Raw genomic sequence first — 24,727 nt, forward strand, 5'->3', positions numbered from 1 at the left:
AGAAAAAGTATATGTTTAAACAAATTATTTCCAAGTTCTGCACAATACATGTAAAAGATACAGAAACAAAAATAGAATATTCCATTTAACTCTATTGTGACTTGTTCAAATGTTAAAAAATATAAAAACTGTTTCATGTCAGATAAAAGCCTCAAATTATAAAAGGCAGGTTGAACAACTGCATTTTTTTGTTTTTCAAATTTAAGTTTACTGTCAATAGTAATCCCATGGTGGATGACTGAGGGTTTCACAAAGACCCAGATCCATGAGGGGGTCGGTGTTGCCAAGCAATAACCTTTCACTTTTTTCCTCAATATGTCTCAAAAAGTCATTGGCCAAATGCATAATAATTTCATATATACATTTATTTTATATATATTCTCATTACTATTACAATCCAAAATAAAATTATTAATCACCAGATGCAGCAATATAATTTTATTTAACCCACAGAATTTATTTTAAAAACTGATGTAATTGCTTTTTACTATTAATGTACTGTTAAATCATATATTAAAGCTGTGGCTGTTACAGTATCAACTTTAATCCTTTTGTTCTTTGTGGCATTGTTTTCATAGAGATTTTCAGGAATAATCTCTTCAGAGGTTTATGTTTTAATAAGTGCTGTCTTAAAAACATTTGGTTAGTTGACTTGGCAAACTCTTATGTTTTTTCTGTCCATGGTGCTGAAGAGGATTGTCAGAGTTGTGAGGTCTTCATCTCCTTCATTTGATTATTGCTTAGACACATTAGATTATCCAGGAATAATTTCAGACAATAATCAATCATTCAAATGCTTCAAAGGTGTTGTTCTCTCTTTAACACGGTCCAAACATGTTGAAGCTTTAACACCCTTTTAAAAAATGAACATCCAATACATTCTGCACCAACTAACTGCTACAATAAATGGTCCTTACAACTTGCAGTGTTTCTTGCATAAAACGTTGTGTCAGAGGGAATTTTATATTTGTCTTATTTTTTATTCTATTTTTTTAAAAACTTATCTTCACTCAGCTGTGATTGCTTTTCTTTTTGAGGACTGACTGTGGAATTGTGTCAAGAAATGCCTTCTTATCAAGTATTATGTTTGTTTTTTGGATGATAACTTTGAAGAATTTAGTTTTATTTCCGATCTTGGCACTGGCAAAGCTGTGGACATGGTTCATTTCTGTCTTTAAATCAGCAGCAATGCTTTTTAAGATAAGATAAGATAAGATAAGATAAGATATTCCTTTATTGTCCCACATGGGGAAATTTCATTGGTGCAACGCAGGTAGATACAGAGGTAGATACAGAAGAACAGATCACTTATAGGAAGTCTAATAAATAATTGCTTTATTTGTGGTGTTTATAGCTTGATAAAGTTTCTCACTCTCCCTATATTATATAAAAAAAGAGAGAGAAAGGCGAAGTTCTTAATTCAATTTGTTCTGTAATTGTGATGTAGTTAATGTCAGACCTTATTGCTTTTCTGAGATGAGAAGTTGTTTCTTGGATGGAATGCTTTAGAATGTAAACATCATTCAAAGGAAATGTTCGATCTGAGCTCTTGGTAGATTTGTTTTCATGTAATGCAGGTCTGTACCGCTGACTCCAATTATGCATATTTTAAATATTTCTTAATATTTGTATTATTTTCCCGTTGCAAATTATAATATACAGCTTTTTATTAGTTTATGAAGCCATGACACATAAGTTGAGCAATTACCAAATGCTTGTGGTATTACATGAGATTTATATACAAAAAAGGAACACAACACTATTTGACTGAAGGTGGCGCTGTTCACCGCTGAGCCAGGCCAGTGCTGCAGCCACACATTATCCAGCGCTCTTGTTGATTTGACGGGAAAAAACCTCACACACTTACGACTGAACGCTGAACACAGTTGATGCACACTTATTTACGGTCTGTTCTTTGTTGGCGGGACGATGGTGTTTTTGAGGAAAACCTGTACATTTGTCTTGATCCTCACATGGATTGAGGCAGCGTGGGGAGATGTGAGCTACTCCATACCGGAGGAAACCAAACGAGGATGGATTATTGGAAATATTGCTAAAGATCTGGGGCTGAAGAGCGGCGCATTAATCCAGAGAAAAGCGCGCATTGACACCGAGGGAACGAAGAAGCACTACTTTGACATAAACGTGGACAACGGAAACCTGATTGTTGCAGACAGAATTGACCGAGAGGAGCTTTGTGGTGAAAGGGCGTCGTGTGTCGTAAAGCGGGAGCTTGTTCTGGAGAGTCCTCTGGAGCTTCACCGAATTAGTCTTCACGTACAAGACATAAATGACAACGCACCCACGTTTAACGAGGACGTTATTAGTCTAGAAATAAGAGAATCTGCAGTCAGAGGTGCTCGGTTTTTGATAGAGGAGGCGCAAGATGCGGACGTGGGGCAGAATTCAGTCCAACAATACAGTCTTAACAAGAACGATCATTTTGTGTTGGTAATTACAGGAAATACGATTGAACTGGTGCTTGATAAAGAATTAGATCGTGAAAAACAGCAGGAAATTGACTTGGTTTTGACAGCTTTTGATGGCGGGTCTCCACAGAGATCAGGGACAGTAGCCATTCACGTCACTGTGTTAGACGCTAATGATAACGCCCCTGTGTTTAGCCAGGCCGTGTATAAAGCCAGTCTGCCTGAAAACTCCCCTCTAGATACTGTAGTGCTGACTATTACTGCGACTGATGCAGATGAAGGGGTCAACGGTGACGTGAGTTATGATTTTGGACATGTTACTGAAGATGTGAGAAAAAGATTTAGTATAAATCCTAAAACGGGAGAAATAAAAGTGATTAGCAACATTGACTTTGAAGCCACAACTTCATTTGAAATACGTGTTAAAGCAAAAGATGGATTAGGACTGTCTTCTCATGGAAAAGTTATAATTTCTGTCACAGATGTCAATGACAATGCTCCTGTGGTCAGTTTAAAATCTTTATCAGATACTATAGCAGAAAATAGTCCCCCTGGTACCGAGGTGGGCATCATTAATTTTCAGGACGAAGACTCAGAGAACAACAGACAGGTCCGCTGCTCCCTTCAGACTGGAGTCCCTTTCAAGTTAGTACCTTCCATTAAAAACTATTATTCTCTAGTGACCACAGAACAGCTGGACCGTGAGCTAGTGTCTGATTACAACATTACAATCACTGCCACTGACGAGGGCTCTCCACCTCTGTCCTCTTCTAAAACTGTCCACTTAACTGTAGCTGACATCAATGACAACCCTCCTGTGTTTGAGGAGCAGTCCTACAGCGCACATGTGACTGAAAACAACAAACCTGGCTCCACTTTATGTTCTGTTACTGCTCGAGACCCAGACTGGAGACAAAACGGGACAGTGGTTTATTCTCTGTTACCTAGTGAGGTGAATGGGGCCCCAGGGTCCTCTTATGTATCTGTTAATGGAGACACAGGAGTGATCCATGCTGTGAGGGCTTTTGATTATGAACACTTCAGGAGTTTTAAAGTCCAGGTGATGGCCAGAGACAATGGGTCTCCTCCACTCAGCAGCAACGTGACAGTCAATGTGTTTGTATCTGATGTGAATGACAACTCTCCTCAAATACTGTACCCCACCCCGGAGGGGAACTCCTTCATGACTGAACTGGTCCCTAAAGTTGCACATGCAGGCTCTCTGGTGTCCAAAGTGATAGCAGTGGACGCAGACTCTGGACAGAACTCCTGGCTGTCCTATCACATAGTCAAATCCACTGATGCTGGACTTTTTACTATTGGTCTTCACAGTGGAGAGATCAGGACCCAGCGGGACATCTCTGAATCTGACAGCATGAAACAGAACCTCATTGTGGCAGTGAAGGATAACGGACAGCCTCCTCTCTCTGCCACCTGCTCCATGTATTTACTGATCTCTGATAACTTGGCTGAAGTGCCTGAACTCAAGGACATTTCTTATGATGAGAGGGACTCAAAGCTGACATCCTATCTGATCATTGCACTGGTGTCAGTGTCTACATTTTTCCTCACCTTCATTATTATTGTCCTGGTTGTGAGGTTCTGTCGCAGGAGGAAGCCCAGACTGTTGTTTGATGGAGCAGTTGCAATCCCCAGTGGTTATCTGCCTCCTAATTATGCAGATGTTGACGGCACAGGAACTTTACGCAGCACTTACAACTATGATGGATACATGACAACTGGATCCAGGACAAGTGACTTTAAGTTTGTCTCGTCCTACAATGACAACACGCTGCCTGCAGATCAGACACTGAGGAAAAGCCCCACTGACTTTTCTGACGTCTTTGGAGATTGTGACGTCTCTCCTGAGGTAGGAACACAATTATTTAGAACAAAATAAAGACCTCTAACTTGCCATGTTATATTGTCCCAATTTTTTCATAAATTTTTCATTATAATTGTTTTGATTGCATATATAGGCAATGATAGGCCATTTCTCACTCTCTGTTTCAAATGGAAAAGATGAAGGTTGTTTGTCAGATCTAATGTGAATTTTGACTGTGGAGTTAAGTCTTTTAGAGTTGACTGGGACATTTACCGTTGATACATGTGGTTGATTGATAAGCGATGGAACAGTATTTTAGATTATATTGTAGATGGGTAATCAGCGATGTGTACGGACGTGTTGTCTTCTGTAGAATAATAAAAAGGTGCTTTATATGGTGTAAACAGCAGAACTTGTAGGCTCAAATGTCTTTTGAAAAGGATTTGAATTTGAGATTCAAATTGTAGACGCATTCAAATATCTCAGTGTGACTTTGATCTCAACTTTGTATTTGAAAACAGATTTTGTACAAAAAAAATACATATTGCCAAAATTTCTTTTACACACATCGAGTGTTGTAGTCAGAATCTGAATTGTTGTGAAACATGTGGTGTAAAGTAGAGGATGGGAGAGGTCATAGGTGATTTTTTAAAAAAAGATTGTTGTGTAATAAGTCAAGGATAGAGTGTGTCTGTGGATGGGAGAATTGAGGGTTGAACTAGCTTTTGGAGCCTTTTTTTCATTAATGAGCTCTACTTTAAGGCATGTGTATCAGTTCAACTTACAATACCAGACAATTATTGAAAAGGTGTGTCTACTTTCTATGATGGAGAACTGTAAGTGATGGGTTTCACTCTGAATTTCTTGAGTATTACATATTAGTCAAACCTGACTTAAAAAGAAAGGAATCACAATACAAAACATTATATATAATTAGGCTGTATTTTTCATATAAGTGTTTCTTTATTTAGTTTTGGTTTTCAGTATTGAAACAAGTCTGCACATTGTTATTATTCATTTATTTTGTGTTTTATTTTGGGCATTTAATTTATGTCATTTTTTCCCAATTGTAATGTTATTCCAGTAAATTCCAGCACTTCCCTTTTGTGTGTTACTGGTGCTCTCAATGCAGGGCGCTGACTTGAAAATTGAACTTGAAATTATTGATAGAAAAAAGAATAATTCAGTTTTTAAAATGTTATTAAAATCATCCAGTGTCTTTATGATTATTTGAAAATATCAAATTATTAATATTAATAATAACACTTACATTTTACTCAACTAATTATCAGGTTTTGCATTAGAACATGTTAAAACACTGATACACACGAACTAGTTTATTTTCCTTCTTTTTTTCTCCCACAATTGTCTTTTGTTTATGTGTCAATGAGACATCTGCTTTTGTGATTTTGAGCGTTTCTAAAACATAATAATAATAATAATAATAATAATAATAATAAAAATTGATTTGAACTTTCTTTGCCTTGTTGCATGTTCTTGTATATTGTATATAATATGAACACGTGTGTTGATATAATTAGATTTAATTGGTGATTGGCTAAAATTGAACAAGATCTATTTAAGTAGACAGTGTTTTGACAAACCTTGGACTTTTCTAATCAAGTTTACAAAAGGAGATATTTACACTTTTAGCACCATGGATCCAATTAGCTGAATTTAGCCTGTTTGAAAAATATATCAATCAGATCTAGCAACTGGAAACTCTTCCAATCCTTCATGACACAATATAAAAATGAAGCTGTTTGTGAATAATTACTGTTTGCTCAATTCATACAAAACAGGCCAAATAGAGTGATCATTAAGAAATTGAATGTTTTTGTTATTAAAAGAAAACGCTCACAAGCCCTGCTGTTCCTTTAAATAAACTCTTGGTGTCAGTATTCACCAGAGAACCGCAGCACGTCCTTTCTCCTCCCTTCTTTATCAGTTGTCGTAAAATGTTGTGTTGTGAAAGCAGGAGTGCAAAGGGTTTCGTTACGGATTGCATCGAACGGCTGATTTAACTAATTTTTGACACATTTCAGGTGGATGTACAATGGCCCACATTAGATCAGCCATTTACTGCACTTTGGGGCTTATTATTTTTGCATTTCATCCCATCACTGGAGACGTGAGTTATTCTGTTCCAGAGGAGATGAAACGTGGATCCGTGATTGGAAATATCGCTAAGGATATTGGGCTTGATTTGGGCAGATTGTCTGCGCGCAGGGCGCGCGTTGACTCCGAGGACAGCGGCGTCCAGTACTGCAGCGTGAACCTCAACACGGGAGAGCTGGTTGTTCAGGAGAGGATTGACAGAGAGGGCCTTTGTGCGAAGAAGACTTCATGTATTCTGAAACAGGAGCTCGTGCTGGAAAACCCCTTAGAGCTGCATCGCTTTACGATCCGCGTCCAAGACATAAACGACAACGCGCCACAATTTAAGGCGAGCACGCTTAAACTTGAAATCCATGAATCGGCTGTTAAGGGCGCACGTTATCCATTAGATGAAGCATTAGATGGAGACATAGGTGAAAATAGTGTTCAGGGTTACGCCCTGCAAGAGAACAAGCACTTTGCTTTGGAGGTAAAAACAAAGAACAATGGTCGAAAATATAGTGAATTAGCGTTAGACAAAGAGTTAGACAGAGAGGATAATAATGAGATCACGCTTGTGTTGACTGCGTTTGATGGCGGCTCTCCTCAGAGATCAGGCACAGTCGTCATCCATGTCACTGTTCTTGACGCTAATGATAATGCGCCAGTGTTTAGTCAGACTGTGTATAAAGCGAGTCTTCCAGAAAACTCTCCTCCAGATACACTGGTTATTACAGTGACTGCGACTGATGCAGATGAGGGAGTAAACAGTGAAATAATGTATGAATTTGACCATCCTTCAGATGACGACAAAATATTCACTTTAGATCCTTCCACTGGTGAAATTAGAGTTGCACAATCTATAGATTATGAAAGAGAGTCCTCATATGAAATTCAAGTTAGCGCTAAAGATGGATTGGGATTGGCATCTTATGCAACATTATTTATAGAAATTGTTGACATGAATGACAATGCTCCTGTTATATTTCTAAAATCACTGACCAATCAAATCCCTGAGAATGTGTCACCTGGTACAGAGGTGGGCATCATTAATGTTCAGGACAGAGACTCAGAGAACAACAGACAGGTCCGCTGCTCCCTTCAGACTGGAGTCCCTTTCAAGTTAGTACCTTCCATTAAAAACTATTATTCTCTAGTGACCACAGAACAGCTGGACCGTGAGCTAGTGTCTGATTACAACATTACAATCACTGCCACTGACGAGGGCTCTCCACCTCTGTCCTCTTCTAAAACTGTCCACTTAACTGTAGCTGACATCAATGACAACCCTCCTGTGTTTGAGGAACAGTCCTACAGCGCACATGTGACTGAAAACAACAAACCTGGCTCCACTTTATGTTCTGTTGCTGCTCGAGACCCAGACTGGAGACAAAACGGGACAGTGGTTTATTCTCTGCTACCTGGTGAGGTGAATGGGGCCCCAGTGTCCTCTTATGTATCTGTTAATGGAGACACAGGAGTGATCCATGCTGTGAGGGCTTTTGATTATGAACACTTCAGGAGTTTTAAAGTCCAGGTGATGGCCAGAGACAATGGGTCTCCTCCACTCAGCAGCAACGTGACAGTCAATGTGTTTATATCTGATGTGAATGACAACTCTCCTCAAATACTCTACCCCACCCCGGAGGGGAACTCCTTCATGACTGAACTGGTCCCTAAAGCTGCACATGCAGGCTCTCTGGTGTCCAAAGTGATAGCAGTGGATGCAGATTCTGGACAGAACGCCTGGCTGTCCTATCACATAGTCAAATCCACTGATGCTGGACTTTTTACTATTGGTCTTCACAGTGGAGAGATCAGGACCCAGCGGGACATCTCTGAATCCGACAGCATGAAACAGAACCTTATTGTGGCAGTGAAGGATAACGGACAGCCTCCTCTCTCTGCCACCTGCTCCATGTATTTACTGATCTCTGATAACTTGGCTGAAGTGCCTGAACTCAAGGACATTTCTTATGATGAGAGGGACTCAAAGCTGACATCCTATCTGATCATTGCACTGGTGTCAGTGTCTACATTTTTCCTCACCTTCATTATTATTGTCCTGGGTGTGAGGTTCTGTCGCAGGAGGAAGCCCAGACTGTTGTTTGATGGAGCAGTTGCAATCCCCAGTGGTTATCTGCCTCCTAATTATGCAGATGTTGACGGCACAGGAACTTTACGCAGCACTTACAACTATGATGGATACATGACAACTGGATCCAGGACAAGTGACTTTAAGTTTGTCTCGTCCTACAATGACAACACGCTGCCTGCAGATCAGACACTGAGGAAAAGCCCCACTGACTTTTCTGACGTCTTTGGAGATTGTGATGTCTCTCCTGAGGTAGGAACACAAACATTTAGAACAAAATAAAAACCTCTAACTTGCTATGTTATATTGTCCCAATTTTTCCCAATTGTTTTGATTGCATGTATAGGCAATGATAGACCATTTTTCACTCTCTGTTTGAAATGGAAAAGATGAAGGTTGTTTGTCAGATCTAATGTAAATTTTGACTGTGGAGTTGAGTCTTTTAGAGTTGACTGGGACATTTACCGTTGACACATGTGGTTGATTGAGAAGCGATGGAACGGTATTTTAAATTATATTGTACATGGGTAATCAGCGATTTGTACGGACAGTGTTGTCTTCTGTAGAATTATAAAAAGGTGCTTCATATGGTATTTATATGGTATAAAAAGCAGAGCTTGTAGGCTCAAATGTCTTTTGAAAAGGATTTGAATTTGAGATCTAAGTTGTAGATGCATTCAAATATCTCAGTGTGACTTTGATTTCAACTTTGTCTTTTAAAATATTTTTTGTAAAAAAATTAATACATATTGCCAAAATTACTTTTACACACATCGAATGTTGTAGTCACAATCTGAATTGGGGTGAAACATGTGATGTAAAGTAGAGGATGGGAGAGGTCATAGGTGATTTTTTTAAAGATTGTTGTGTAATGAGTCAAGGATATAGTGTTTGTGTGGATGGGAGAATTGAGGGATGAACTAGTTTTTGGAGCCTTTTTTCATTAATGAGCTCTACTTTAAGGCATGACTATCAGTTCAACTTACAATACCAGACAATTATTGAAAAGGTGTGTCTACTTTCTATGATGGAGAACTGTAAGTGATGGGTTTCACTCTGAATTTCTTGAGTATTACATATTAGTCAAACCTGACTTAAAAACAAAGGAATCACAATGCAAAACATTATATATAATTAGGCTGTATTTTTCATAGAAGTGTTTCTTTATTTAGTTTTGGTTTGCATTATTGAAACAAGTCTGCAAATTGTTATTATTCATTTATTTTGTGTTTTATTTCGGGCATTTAATTTATTACATTTTTGCCCCAATTGTAATGTAATTCCAGTAAATTCCAGCACTTCCCTTTTGTGTGTTACTGGTGCTCTCAATGCAGTGTGCTGACTTGAAAATGTAACGAGAAATTATTGATACAAAAAAACAGTAATACATTTTTAAACATGTTATTAAAATTACCCACTGTCTTTATGATTAATTGAAATGATCACATTTCTAATATTAACAAGAACATTTCAAATTTACTCAAACTAATTATCAGGTTTTGCATTAGAACATGTTAAAACACTGCTACAAACAAGATAGTTTATTTCCCTTCCTTTTTTCTCCCCCGATTGTATTTTGTTTATTTGTCAATGAGACATCTGCTGTTGTGATTTTGAGCGTTTTTAAAAAAAAAAAAAAGTATTGATTTGAACTTTCTTTGCCTTGTTGCATGTTCTTGTATATTGTATGGAATATGAACACGTGTATTGGTATAATTACATTTAATTGGTGATTGGCTAAAATTGAACAAGCAATATTTAAGTGGACGTGTTTTTAAAAACCTCGGACTTGTCTAATCAAGTTTACAAAAGGAGATATTTATACTTTTAGCACCATGGATCCAATTAGCTGAATTTAGCCTGTTTGAAAAATATATCAAATCAGATCTAGCACCTGGAAACTCTTCCAATCCTTCATGACACAATACAAAAATGAAGCTGTTAGTGAATAATTACCGTTTGCTCAATTCATACAAAACAGGACAAATACAATGATTATTAAGAAATGCAATGTTTTTGTTATTAAAAGAAAACACTCACAAGCCTTGCTGTTCCTTTAAATAAACTCTTGGTGTCAGTATTCACCAGAGAACCGCAGCACGTCCTTTCTCCTCCCTTCTTTATCAGTTGTCGTAAAATGCTGTGTTGTGAAAGCAGGAGTGCAAAGGGTTTCGTTACGGATTGCATCGAACGGTTGATTTAACTAATTTTTAACAAATTTCATCAGTGGATGTACAATGGCCCACATTAGATCAGCCATTTACTGCACTTTGGGGCTTATTATTTTTGCATTTCATCCCATCACTGGAGACGTGAGTTATTCTATTCCAGAGGAGATGAAACGTGGATCCGTGATTGGAAATATCGCTAAGGATATTGGACTTGATTTGGGCAGATTGTCTGCGCGCAGGGCGCGCGTTGACTCCGAGGACAGCGGCGTCCAGTACTGCAGCGTGAACCTCAACACGGGAGAGCTGGTTGTTCAGGAGAGGATTGACAGAGAGGGCCTTTGTGCGAAGAAGACTTCATGTATTCTGAAACAGGAGCTCGTGCTGGAAAACCCCTTAGAGCTGCATCGCTTTACGATCCGCGTCCAAGACATAAACGACAACGCGCCACAATTTAAGGCGAGCACGCTTAAATTTGAAATCCATGAATTGGCTGATAAGGGTGCACGTTATCCATTAGATGAAGCATTAGATGGAGACATAGGTGAAAATAGTGTTCAGGGTTACGCCCTGCAAGAGAACAAGCACTTTGCTTTAGAGGTAAAAACAAAGGGCAGTGGTCGAAAATATAGTGAATTAGTTTTGGACAAAGAGTTAGACAGAGAGGATAATAACGAGATCACGCTTGTGTTGACTGCGTTTGATGGCGGCTCTCCTCAGAGATCAGGCACAGTCGTCATCCATGTCACTGTTCTTGACGCTAATGATAATGCGCCAGTGTTTAGTCAGACTGTGTATAAAGCGAGTCTTCCAGAAAACTCTGCTCCAGATACACTGGTTATTACAGTGACTGCGACTGATGCTGATGAAGGAGTAAACAGTGAAATAATTTATGAATTTGACCATCCTTCAGATGACAACCAAATATTCACTTTAAATCCCTCCACTGGTGAAGTTAGAGTTGCACAATCTATAGATTATGAAAAAGAGTCCTCATATGAAATTCAAGTTAGCGCTAAAGATGGACCAGGACTTGCATCTTATGCAACTTTATTTATAGAAATTGTCGACATGAATGACAATGCTCCTGTTATATTTATAAAATCACTGAACAATCAGATCCCTGAGAATGTGTCACCTGGTACAGAGGTGGGCATCATTAATGTCCAGGACAGAGACTCAGAGAACAACAGACAGGTCCGCTGCTCCCTTCAGACTGGAGTCCCTTTCAAGTTAGTACCTTCCATTAAAAACTATTATTCTCTAGTGACCACAGAACAGCTGGACCGTGAGCTAGTGTCTGATTACAACATTACAATCACTGCCACTGACGAGGGCTCTCCACCTCTGTCCTCTTCTAAAACTGTCCACTTAACTGTAGCTGACATCAATGACAACCCTCCTGTGTTTGAGGAGCAGTCCTACAGCGCACATGTGACTGAAAACAACAAACCTGGCTCCACTTTATGTTCTGTTGCTGCTCGAGACCCAGACTGGAGACAAAACGGGACCGTGGTTTATTCTCTGTTACCTGGTGAGGTGAATGGGGCCCCAGTGTCCTCTTATGTATCTGTTAATGGAGACACAGGAGTGATCCATGCTGTGAGGGCTTTTGATTATGAACACTTCAGGAGTTTTAAAGTCCATGTGATGGCCAGAGACAATGGGTCTCCTCCACTCAGCAGCAACGTGACAGTCAATGTGTTTATATTTGATGTGAATGACAACTCTCCTCAAATACTGTACCCCACCCCGGAGGGGAACTCCTTCATGACTGAACTGGTCCCTAAAGCTGCACATGCAGGCTCTCTGGTGTCCAAAGTGATAGCAGTGGACGCAGACTCTGGACAGAACGCCTGGCTGTCCTATCACATAGTCAAATCCACCGATTCTGGACTTTTTACTATTGGTCTTCACAGTGGAGAGATCAGGACCCAGCGGGACATCTCTGAATCTGACAGCATGAAACAGAACCTTATAGTGGCAGTGAAGGATAACGGACAGCCTCCTCTCTCTGCCACCTGCTCCATGTATTTACTGATCTCTGATAACTTGGCTGAAGTGCCTGAACTCAAGGACATTTCTTATGATGAGAGGGACTCAAAGCTGACATCCTATCTGATCATTGCACTGGTGTCAGTGTCTACATTTTTCCTCACCTTCATTATTATTGTCCTGGGTGTGAGGTTCTGTCGCAGGAGGAAGCCCAGACTGTTGTTTGATGGAGCAGTTGCAATACCCAGTGGTTATCTGCCTCCTAATTATGCAGATGTTGATGGCACAGGAACTTTACGCAGCACTTACAACTATGATGGATACATGACAACTGGATCCAGGACAAGTGACTTTAAGTTTGTCTCGTCCTACAATGACAACACGCTGCCTGCAGATCAGACACTGAGGAAAAGCCCCACTGACTTTTCTGACGTCTTTGGAGACTGTGACGTCTCTCCTGAGGTAGGAACACAGTAGCAAAAGCTGTTACAACCAAAATTACATGAAGGTTAAACTTTTTCTGTCACCACCTTTCCACACTGCATGATCGGCAGATTTCATATTTACTTTTGCAGATTTTAATACCATCTTGTTATAGTGTTTGTTTTCTCACTGGTTAGACCCCCTGGTTAGGCAATGCTAGATAATAAATAAACTCATCTTATATTCAGAAGATCTTGTTTTGTTTTTGTAATGAAACTTTAAAAACAATGTTTCGAGTTTCATTTTTTAAGTATAGCTCCTTATAGTGACATTCTGGTTCAGATATTTAACTGAGCGGTGGCTGCTTTGAGCTTGTAATTTGGCAAGTGAAGGTAGCTTTTTTTTAAATAAAAATATTTTTCTTAATTGGTCTTCCCATATGATTAACTATAATGAGAATTAGCAGCCAGCGACCAGAAATTGTTTATACACCACTCTCACTCGTTCTCCTTTATATGCATTATGGAACTGCATAAGAAAAAGTATATGTTTAAACAAATTATTTCCAAGTGCTGCACAATACATGTAAAAGATACAGAAACAAAAATAGAATATTCCATTTAACTCTATTGTGACTTGTTCAAATGTTTAAAAATATAAAAAACAGTTTCATGTCAGATAAAAGCCTCAAATTATAAAAGGCAGGTTGAACAACTGCATTTTTTTGTTTTTCAAATTTAAGTTTACTGTCAATAGTAATGCCATGGTAGATGACTGAGGGTTTCACAAAGACCCAGATCCATGAGGGGGTCGGTGTTGCCAAGCAATAACCTTTCACTTTTTTCCTCAATATGTCTCAAAAAGTTATTGGCCAAATGCTTAATAATTTTATATATACATTTATTTTATATATATTCCCATTGCTTTTACAATTCAAAATATAATTATTAATCACCAGATGCAGCAATATCATTTTATTTAACCCACAGAATTTATTTTAAAAACTGACGTAATTGCTTTTTACTATTAATGTACTGTTAAATCATATATTAAAGCTGTGGCTGTTACAGTATCAACTTCAATCTCTTTGTGGCATTGTTTTCATAGAGATTTTCAGGAATAATCTCTTCAGAGGTTTATGTTTTAATAAGTGCTGTCTTAAAAACATTTGGTTAGTTGACTTGGCAAACTCTTTATGTTTGTTCTGTCCATGGTGCTGAAGAGGATTGTCAGATTTGTGAGGTCTTCATCTCCTTCATTTGATTATTGATTAGACACATTAGATTATCCAGGAATAATTTCAAACAATAATCAATCATTCAAATGCTTCAAAGGTGTTGTTCTCTCTTTAACACGGTCCAAACATGTCAAAGATTTAAGACCCTTTCAAAAAATTTACATCCAATACATTCTGCACCAATGTAACTGCTACAATAAATGGTCCTTACAACTTGCAGTGTTTCTTGTATAAAACGTTGTGTCAGAGGGGACTTTATCTTTGTCTTATTTTTTATTCTATTTTTTTTAAAAACTTATCTTCATTCCGCTGTGATTTCTTTTCTCTCTGAGGAGTGACTGTGGAATTGTGTCAAGAAATGTCTTCTCATCAAATATTATGTTTGTTTTTTGGATGATAACTTTGAAGAATTTAGTTTTATTTCCGATCTTGGCACTGGTTAAGCTGTGGACATGGTTAATTTCTGTCTTCTAATCAGCAGCAATGCTTTTTAATTGCTTTATTTGTGGTCTTTATAGCTTGATAAAGTTTTTTCTCACTTTCCCTATTTAAAAAAAAAAAAAAGAGAGAGAAATGCGATGTTCTTAATTCAATTTGTGCTGTAATTGTTATGTAGTTTGTCAGACCTTATTGCTTTTCTGAGATGAGAAGTTGTTTCTTGTATGAAATGCTTTAGAATGTAAACATCATTCAAAGGAAAGATTCGCTCTGAGCTCTTGGTAGATTTGTTTTCATGTAATGCAGGTCTGTACCGCTGACTCCAATTATGCATATTTTAAATATTTCTTAATATTTGTATTATTTTCCCGTTGCTAATTATAATATACAGCTTTTTATTAGTTTATAAAGCCATGACACATAAGTTGAGCAATTACCAAATGCTTGTGGTATTACATGAGATTTATATACAAAAAGGAACATAACACTATTTGACTGAAGGTGGCGCTGTTCACCGCTGAGCCAGGCCAGTGCTGCAGCCACACATTATCCAGCGCTCTTGTTGATTTGACGGGAAAAAACCTCACACACTTAAGACTGAACGCTGAACACAGTTGATGCACACTTATTTACGGTCTGTTCTTTGTTGGCGGGACGATGGTGTTTTTGAGGAAAACCTGTACATTTGTCTTGATCCTCACATGGATTGAGGCAGCATGGGGAGATGTGAGCTACTCCATACCGGAGGAAACCAAACGAGGATGGATTATTGGAAATATTGCTAAAGATCTGGGGCTGAAGAGCGGCGCATTAATCCAGAGAAAAGCGCGCATTGACACCGAGGGAACGAAGAAGCACTACTTTGACATAAACGTGGACAACGGAAACCTGATTGTTGCAGACAGAATTGACCGAGAGGAGCTTTGTGGTGAAAGGGCGTCGTGTGTCGTAAAGCGGGAGCTTGTTCTGGAGAGTCCTCTGGAGCTTCACCGAATTAGTCTTCACGTACAAGACATAAATGACAACGCACCCACGTTTAACGAGGACGTTATTAGTCTAGATATTTGGGAAAACGCAGACAAAGGTGCTCTATTTTTGATAGAGGAGGCGCACGATGAGGACGTGGGGCAGAATTCAGTCCAACAATACAGTCTTAACAAGAACGATCATTTTGTGTTGGTAATTACAGGAAATACTATTGAGCTGGTGCTTGATAAAGAATTAGATCGTGAAAAACAGCAGGAAATAGACTTGGTTTTGACAGCTTTTGATGGCGGGTCTCCACAGAGATCAGGGACAGTAGCCATTCACATCACTGTGTTAGACGCTAATGATAACGCCCCTGTGTTTAGCCAGGCCGTGTATAAAGCCAGTCTGCCTGAAAACTCCCCTCTAGATACTGTAGTGCTGACTATTACTGCGACTGATGCAGATGAAGGGGTCAACGGTGACGTGAGTTATGATTTTGGACGTGTTACTGAAGATATGAAAAATAAGTTCAGTATAAATTCAAAAACAGGTGAAATTAGAGTAATTGGCAACATTGACTTTGAAGCTACAAACTCATTTGAAATACGCATTAAAGCAAAAGATGGATTAGGACTATCTTCTCATGGAAAAGTTATAATTTATGTTACAGATGTCAATGACAATGCCCCTGTGGTCAGTTTAAAATCTTTATCAGATACTATTGCAGAAAATAGTCCCCCTGGTACAGAGGTGGGCATCATTAATGTACAGGACGAAGACTCAGAGAACAACAGACAAGTCCGCTGCTCCCTTCAGACTGGAGTCCCTTTCAAGTTAGTGCCTTCCATTAAAAACTATTATTCTCTAGTGACCACAGAACAGCTGGACCGTGAGCTAGTGTCTGATTACAACATTACAATCACTGCCACTGACGAGGGCACTCCACCTCTGTCCTCTTCTAAAACTGTCCACTTAACTGTAGCTGACATCAATGACAACCCTCCTGTGTTTGAGGAGCAGTCCTACAGCGCACATGTGACTGAAAACAACAAACCTGGCTCCACTTTATGTTTTGTTGCTGCTCGAGACCCAGACTGGAGACAAAACGGGACAGTGGTTTATTCTCTGTTACCTGGTGAGGTGAACGGGGCCCCAGTGTCCTCTTATGTATCTGTTAATGGAGACACAGGAGTGATCCATGCTGTGAGGGCTTTTGATTATGAACACTTCAGGAGTTTTAAAGTCCAGGTCATGGCCAGAGACAATGGGTCTCCTCCACTCAGCAGCAACGTGACAGTCAATGTGTTTATATCTGATGTGAATGACAACTCTCCTCAAATACTGTACCCCACCCCGGAGGGGAACTCCTTCATGACTGAACTGGTCCCTAAAGCTGCACATGCAGGCTCTCTGGTGTCCAAAGTCATAGCAGTGGACGCAGACTCTGGACAGAACGCCTGGCTGTCCTATCACATAGTCAAATCCACTGATGCTGGACTTTTTACTATTGGTCTTCACAGTGGAGAGATCAGGACCCAGCGGGACATCTCTGAATCCGACAGCATGAAACAGAACCTTATAGTGGCAGTGAAGGATAACGGACAGCCTCCTCTCTCTGCCACCTGCTCCATGTATTTACTGATCTCTGATAACTTGGCTGAAGTGCCTGAACTCAAGGACATTTCTTATGATGAGAGGGACTCAAAGCTGACATCCTATCTGATCATTGCACTGGTGTCAGTGTCTACATTCTTCCTCACCTTCATTATTATTGTCCTGGGTGTGAGGTTCTGTCGCAGGAGAAAGCCCAGACTGTTGTTTGATGGAGCAGTTGCAATCCCCAGTGGTTATCTGCCTCCTAATTATGCAGATGTTGACGGCACAGGAACTTTACGCAGCACTTACAACTATGATGGATACATGACAACTGGATCCAGGACAAGTGACTTTAAGTTTGTCTCGTCCTACAATGACAACACGCTGCCTGCAGATCAGACACTGAGGAAAAGCCCCACTGACTTTTCTGACGTCTTTGGAGATTGTGATGTCTCTCCTGAGGTAGGAACACAGTAGCAAAAACTGTTGCATCCAAAATTGCATTATGTTTAAAAAAAAATACTTTGACCATTTTTACACACTTTATCATCAGTAGATTTCATTAATTCTTTTTCTTAAAATTATTTTAATTTCATCTTGTTGTTTTTATGTCTTTGTCTTGTGAGACCCCTGGATTAAGCGATCCTTAAGCTATATTGAAAAATGATTTATCAAGAAGACTTGGTTTTTGTTTCTGTTATGAAGCTTTAATAAGATTGTTGCAAGTTGTATTTAATAGCCCTCACTTTCTCTTTGAATCTGGATGACCCACAGGTGTCTTTAGTAGAACCTCCGTGAATGTAGCACTAGGGTATAGCTGTGTATAGAAGATTCTGGTTGGATAGTTGAACAGAGGTGTGGCTACTGTAATCTTTGAGTTCGATAACTGAGCTAGCTGAGCTTCAACATTGGTGTTTAACATGTTTAAAATCATCTATGTATAATGTGAGAAATGTGAAATAATACACACTGACCTGCTGTCCTGGATCTACATTAGATTATAAACACAGCATTAACAAATAAGTCAGTATATAACAAATAATTCAGTAAATATTTGAAATTAAACCATACATTTTAAATGTTTCTATATGCTTAGTTTTCTCTCACTGATGAATGCATGTATTATTTATAATGTTGTAGTTATGACAATTCAAAAAAGAATTGCAAAGGTCCAATGCAATATTTTTATTTCAGTTGAACCATAGAATTTCTTCTGAAAATAGCTCTTCATCTCTACTCTGTCCATGGTTCTGAAGAGGGTAGAGAGACATTTGAAGTCTTCATCTCCTTTATTTGTTTGTTGCTTAGACACATGTCAAAGTTTACCCCTGAATAATTTCACACTAAGTAGTTTATTAGAATGCTTCAAAACATTAATGTTTTACTAAATGTCAATCCCTCTTAAACGTGGTCAACTATGCTTAACCCGTAAAACCCTTTATAAAGACACCATATACATTTTGAACCAATGCAACTGTTACAATAAAAAGTCCTTAAGTACATAAAAATTGCAGTTTTTCTTCTATTTAGGTTTTCATTAGGGAACTTACTTTTGTACATTCTTTTTTAATACAAATACTGAACTTAACCCAGCTTTGATGGCTTTCCTTTCTGAGGACAGACTGTAGACTTGTGCTTAGGGGTTGATCATTTTGAAAAATGTAGTATTATTTTCACTTAAAATCATGGATTTAATGTGAAATATTTGCCCCTAAGATACAGGACAAGTGATTTAATAGTGTCTGGTCCTACAATGACAACACGCTGCCTGCAGATCAGACACTGGGACAAATCCCTCTGCTCTATATTTCTTTCCTTAAAGTTTATTTTTGTGTTTTACACAGGCTTGCTCTTAAAATACATGTTTTCACATCTCTGCACTGAGCAAAACTGTGGAGATGTGACATTTCTGTCTTTAATCAGCAGCAGTATTTATTTGTTTTAAATATATTTTTATTTTTTGGTCATTACAGTTTGATCAGGTTTTTAGTTTTGGCTTTTAGGGAACTTTGCTCATTTTTAGTTAAGTGGAAGTAATGCATTCATTTAGTGCTAATTGTGATTGAATTAATATCAGATTTTTTCTTTCTTTTCTGGGAAGAAGTTGTTTCTTGGATAAAATGCTTTAGAACATGCATATTTGTTTTTATCAGTGTAAAAGGTGTAATGCTTGAATAACAAATTGTTGATTTCCAATAGACACTTTTTGATTATATCTATTATAACTTCTGCCTTGTGTTGTACTGTTTGATGTTTCAGTTTTATTTCATTGTGAAATGCAAACATCATTCAAAGGAAATGTTGGCTCTGTGCTCAAGGCTGATTTTTTTTTTTTTAATGCTGATTCCCTATTATTCATATGCTTTAATAATTTCCCATTGCAATTTATATGATGTGAGTAAATATTTAGCATTTAATGTATATTTTAATTAATGACACAGAGGTTGAGTAACAACCAAATGAAAATCACCTTGTAGATTGCTTCATTAACTTTAATTGTAAAAATGTCATACTACTACTGGTACAGTTACTGCTACAACTACAACTACTACTACTACTACTACTACTACTACTACTACTACTACTGCTACTACTACTAATACTAACTACATATTTTATCCAACATTAGCGACATCTACTTTTCTCTTTTGCAAATCAATGTTTTCACTTCTGAACAGGCCATATAAGATGTGCTCAAAATACATATCATGGATTGATTGATTGATTGATTGATTGATTGAATGATTAATTAATTCATCAATTTGGTACAACGGTCGTAATTCTCTCTCATCAATTAAATGGATTTTCCCTAAAACATGTGGGTGTTAATACATAGTCACAGTAATAACATTATCTCAGTCCCCCTAAAATAATTTAAAAATATTTATGATTTTTTTTTTTTTTTAAATAACCCTATTGACTCTTATATAAAACTAGTGAAAGAAAATTCTAAACATATTGACACTTCAATAAAAGGAAAAAAAATAAAGATGAAACACTTTCCTATTAACATTGTTTAGCTCTAGGTGGCGCTGTACACCAGAATATCCAGTACAGCAGAGATGCGCTGCAGTCACGCGTTCTCCAGCTCTCGTATTGAATAAGAAAACTTAGGACAGATCGTTGACTACAACTGACGCACAATTGTTTCACGCGTCTGTTCTTTGTTGGCGGGACGATGGTGTTTATGAGGAAAACCTTTATTTTTGTCTTGATTCTCACATGGATTGAGGCAGCGTGGGGAGATGTGAGCTACTCCATACCGGAGGAAACCAAACGAGGATGGATTATTGGAAATATTGCTAAAGATCTGGGGCTGAAGAGCGGCGCATTAATCCAGAGAAAAGCGCGCATTGACACCGAGGAAACGGAGAAGCGCTACTTTGACATAAACGTGGACAACGGAAACCTGATTGTTACAGACAGAATTGACCGAGAGGAGCTTTGTGGTGAAAGGGCGTCGTGTGTCGTAAAGCGGGAGCTTGTTCTGGAGAGTCCTCTGGAGCTTCACCGAATTAGTCTTCACGTACAAGACATAAATGACAACGCACCCAAATTTAACGAAAAGGTTTTTAGTCTAGAAATAAGCGAAAATGCAGTCAAAGGTGCTCGGTTTTCGATAGAGGAGGCGCACGATGAGGACGTGGGGCAGAATTCAGTCCAACAATACAGTCTTAACAAGAACGATCATTTTGTGTTGGTAATTACAGGAAATACGATTGAGCTGGTGCTTGATAATGAATTAGATCGTGAAAAACAGCAGGAAATAGACCTGGTTTTGACAGCTTTTGATGGCGGGTCTCCACAGAGATCAGGGACAGTAGCCATTCACGTCACTGTGTTAGACGCTAATGATAACGCCCCTGTGTTTAGCCAGGCCGTGTATAAAGCCAGTCTGCCTGAAAACTCCCCTCTAGATACTGTAGTGCTGACTATTACTGCGACTGATGCAGATGAAGGAGTCAACGGTGACGTGAGTTATGATTTTGGACGTGTTACTGAAGATATGAAAAATAAGTTCAGTATAAATTCAAAAACAGGAGAAATTAGAGTAATTGGCAACATTGACTTTGAAGCTACAAACTCATTTGAAATACGTGTTAAAGCAAAAGATGGATTAGGATTGTCCTCTTATGGAAAAGTTATAATTTCGGTTACAGATGTCAATGACAATGCTCCTGTGGTCAGTTTAAAGTCCTTATCAGAAACTATAGCAGAAAATAGTCCCCCTGGTACAGAGGTGGGCATCATTAATGTTCAGGACAGAGACTCAGAGAACAACAGACAGGTCCGCTGCTCCCTTCAGACTGGAGTCCCTTTCAAGTTAGTACCTTCCATTAAAAACTATTATTCTCTAGTGACCACAGAACAGCTGGACCGTGAGCTAGTGTCTGATTACAACATTACAATCACTGCCACTGACGAGGGCTCTCCACCTCTGTCCTCTTCTAAAACTGTCCACTTAACTGTAGCTGACATCAATGACAACCCTCCTGTGTTTGAGGAGCAGTCCTACAGCGCACATGTGACTGAAAACAACAAACCTGGCTCCACTTTATGTTCTGTTGCTGCTCGAGACCCAGACTGGAGACAAAACGGGACAGTGGTTTATTCTCTGTTACCTGGTGAGGTGAATGGGGCCCCAGTGTCCTCTTATGTATCTGTTAATGGAGACACAGGAGTGATCCATGCTGTGAGGGCTTTTGATTATGAACACTTCAGGAGTTTTAAAGTCCAGGTGATGGCCAGAGACAATGGGTCTCCTCCACTCAGCAGCAACGTGACAGTCAATGTGTTTATATCTGATGGGAATGACAACTCTCCTCAAATACTGTACCCCACCCCGGAGGGGAACTCCTTCATGACTGAACTGGTCCCTAAAGCTGCACATGCAGGCTCTCTGGTGTCCAAAGTCATAGCAGTGGACGCAGACTCTGGACAGAACGCCTGGCTGTCCTATCACATAGTCAAATCCACGGATGCTGGACTTTTTACTATTGGTCTTCACAGTGGAGAGATCAGGACGCAGCGGGACATCTCTGAATCCGACAGCATGAAACAGAACCTTATTGTGGCAGTGAAGGATAACGGACAGCCTCCTCTCTCTGCCACCTGCTCCATGTATTTACTGATCTCTGATAACTTGGCTGAAGTGCCTGAACTCAAGGACATTTCTTATGATGAGAGGGACTCAAAGCTGACATCCTATCTGATCATTGCACTGGTGTCAGTGTCTACATTTTTCCTCACCTTCATTATTATTGTCCTGGGTGTGAGGTTCTGTCGCAGGAGGAAGCCCAGACTGTTGTTTGATGGAGCAGTTGCAATCCCCAGTGGTTATCTGCCTCCTAATTATGCAGATGTTGACGGCACAGGAACTTTACGCAGCACTTACAACTATGATGGATACATGACAACTGGATCCAGGACAAGTGACTTTAAGTTTGTCTCGTCCTACAATGACAACACGCTGCCTGCAGATCAGACACTGAGGAAAAGCCCCACTGACTTTTCTGATGTCTTTGGAGATTGTGACGTCTCTCCTGAGGTAGGAACACAGTAGCAAAAACTGTTGCATCCAAAATTGCATTATGTTTAAAAAAAAAAATTGACAATTTTTTCACACTTAAATATCTGTAGCTTTCATTCATGCTTTTTCCCTGAATTTATTTGAATTTCATCTTATGATTTAGATGTCTTTGTCTCGACGTCTTTGTCTTGTGAGACCCCTGGATTAAGTGATCTTGAAGAATATTTTCACAAATGATGTATTAAGAAGACTTGGTTTTTGTTTCTGTTATGAAGCTCAATAAGATTGTTGAAAGTTGTTTTTAATAGCCCTCACTTTCTTTTTGAGTCTGGATGACCCACAGGCGTCTTTAGTAGAACCTCCGTCCACAACATGAAAATGTTTTTTGTTTGTGTGTTTGTTTTATGTTTAAACAATAATTGTATTGTTTTTAACCCGTGCATGATCTCTGAATGTAGCACTAGAGTATAGCTGTGTAGAGTACATTCTGGTTGGATAGTTGAACAGAGGGGAGGCTACTGTGTTCTTTGAGTTCGATAACTGAGCTTGTCTGTGGATTAAGGCTTGTGCATTGCCTTGTGCTTGAGTGCGGAGTAAGAAGTTCGCTCTGGCTCAACTTTGTTTTTGTCTTTACAACATTGGTGTTTAAAATGACATGGTTATTCTATTCTTTAGGCTTTATTCTTTAGACTCCATTCTTTTGACTCTATTCTTTAGACTTTATTCTTTCTGCCACAACTCGGGTATTTTTGACCCCCTGAACATAAATGAAAAGTCACGGGTCACCGAGGCTCTCTCTCTTTCTCCCTGATCAGGTCTGCGTTCAGCACAATCTTGCAATTTGTCAGGACAAACTACTATTTGAATCGTAAACTACTCAATCATCAACGGTGAATTACTGAGCTTCGTTTGGTATGCCGCAAAACGCAGCAGAAAATATACACGGGTGGGAAGGGGGTCGTGCGGCAAGGCGAGAGCCATCATCGCCGCTAGCGCAGCTTTAATGTAATTTGTTGTCAATTAAATCTGACTTTTTCTCTTAAGTAGTATCACCAGTACTACTTACACACATGTAGTACCACCAGTACTACTTACACACATGTAGTACCACCAGTACTACTTACACACATGTAGTACTACCAGTACTAGATACATACATACATACATACATACATACATACATACATACATACATACATACATACATACTACATACATACACACATGTAGTACTCTTACACACATGTTGTACTTTTACGCAAGAATGCAGACACTCGCACTGGCTTCAGCCATTGCAAATTATCTAGTTTATAATGTTGTATATATTACAATTAAAAAAAGAATTGCAATGGCCCAATGCAAAATTATTATTTAATTTGAACCATAGAATTTCTTCTGAAAATAGCTCTTCATCTCTACTCTGTCCATGGTTCTGAAGAGGGCAGAGAGATATTTGAAGTCTTCATCTCCTTCATTTGTTTGTTGCTTAAACACATGTCATAAGTTTACCCCTGAATAATTTCACACTTATTAATTTATTAAAATGCTTAAAAACATTTATGTTTTACTAAATGTGAATCCCTCTTAAACGTGATCAACCATGTGTAACCTGTAAAACCCTTAAAAAAACCCACCATATTTTGCACCAATGCAACTGTTAAAATAAAAAGTCCTTAAGCATATAAAACTTGCAGTGTTTCTTGCATGCTCAGAAAGGAACTTATTTTTGCACTTTATTTTTTAATACAAATACTGAACTTAACCCAGCTTTGATGGCTTTCCTTCCTGAGGACAGACTGTAGACTTGTGTTTTGGGGTTGATCATTTTGAAAAATTTCATAGTATTTTCACCTAAAATCATGAATTTAATGTGAAATATTAACCCCTAAGATACAGGACAAGTGATTTAATTTTTTCTGGTCCTA

The 24,727-nt window shown here is 38.8% G+C and overlaps 4 protein-coding genes across 5 annotated transcripts in view; all 4 read left to right on the forward strand.

The window, feature by feature from the left end:
• The first annotated feature begins 1,888 nt into the window (after window positions 1–1,888).
• Window positions 1,889–24,727, forward strand: part of LOC140354591 (protocadherin gamma-A10-like) — a 207,975-nt gene continuing 185,136 nt past the window's right edge. Inside the window, exon 1 of one of the 2 annotated variants that reach the window (XM_072439694.1) lies at window positions 1,889–4,299. In XM_072439694.1, the coding sequence (XP_072295795.1) occupies window positions 1,930–4,299 (2,370 nt within the window). In that variant the 5' untranslated portion in view covers window positions 1,889–1,929. The remainder of the gene's footprint in view (window positions 4,300–24,727) is intronic. The other variant, XM_072439676.1, reaches the window with a different exon arrangement.
• On the forward strand, window positions 6,311–8,728 carry LOC140347977 (protocadherin beta-16-like). Its single transcript, XM_072434249.1, has one exon. It carries the CDS (start codon window positions 6,311–6,313, stop codon window positions 8,726–8,728), a length of 2,418 nt encoding a protein of 805 aa, XP_072290350.1.
• LOC140347993 (protocadherin beta-16-like) lies at window positions 10,603–13,086 on the forward strand. Its single transcript, XM_072434250.1, has one exon. The coding sequence runs from the start codon at window positions 10,684–10,686 to the stop codon at window positions 13,084–13,086; it is 2,403 nt and encodes an 800-aa protein (XP_072290351.1). The 5' UTR covers window positions 10,603–10,683.
• LOC140354601 (protocadherin gamma-A11-like) lies at window positions 15,358–17,775 on the forward strand. Its single transcript, XM_072439705.1, has one exon. The coding sequence runs from the start codon at window positions 15,365–15,367 to the stop codon at window positions 17,747–17,749; it is 2,385 nt and encodes a 794-aa protein (XP_072295806.1). The 5' UTR covers window positions 15,358–15,364; the 3' UTR covers window positions 17,750–17,775.

The sequence above is a fragment of the Eucyclogobius newberryi genome, unplaced genomic scaffold (genome assembly GCF_026437365.1).
Source record: "Eucyclogobius newberryi isolate DKJ021-1_F unplaced genomic scaffold, fEucNew1.0.hap1 SCAF_11, whole genome shotgun sequence".
Classification (NCBI taxonomy): Eukaryota; Metazoa; Chordata; class Actinopteri; order Gobiiformes; family Gobiidae; genus Eucyclogobius; species Eucyclogobius newberryi.

Bases quoted from the DNA above. Each gene is read 5' to 3' on its own strand.
- LOC140347977 (XM_072434249.1), top strand. From the start codon at position 6,311: ATGGCCCACATTAGATCAGCCATTTACTGCACTTTGGGGCTTATTATT.
- LOC140347993 (XM_072434250.1), top strand. From the start codon at position 10,684: ATGGCCCACATTAGATCAGCCATTTACTGCACTTTGGGGCTTATTATT.
- LOC140354601 (XM_072439705.1), top strand. From the start codon at position 15,365: ATGGTGTTTTTGAGGAAAACCTGTACATTTGTCTTGATCCTCACATGG.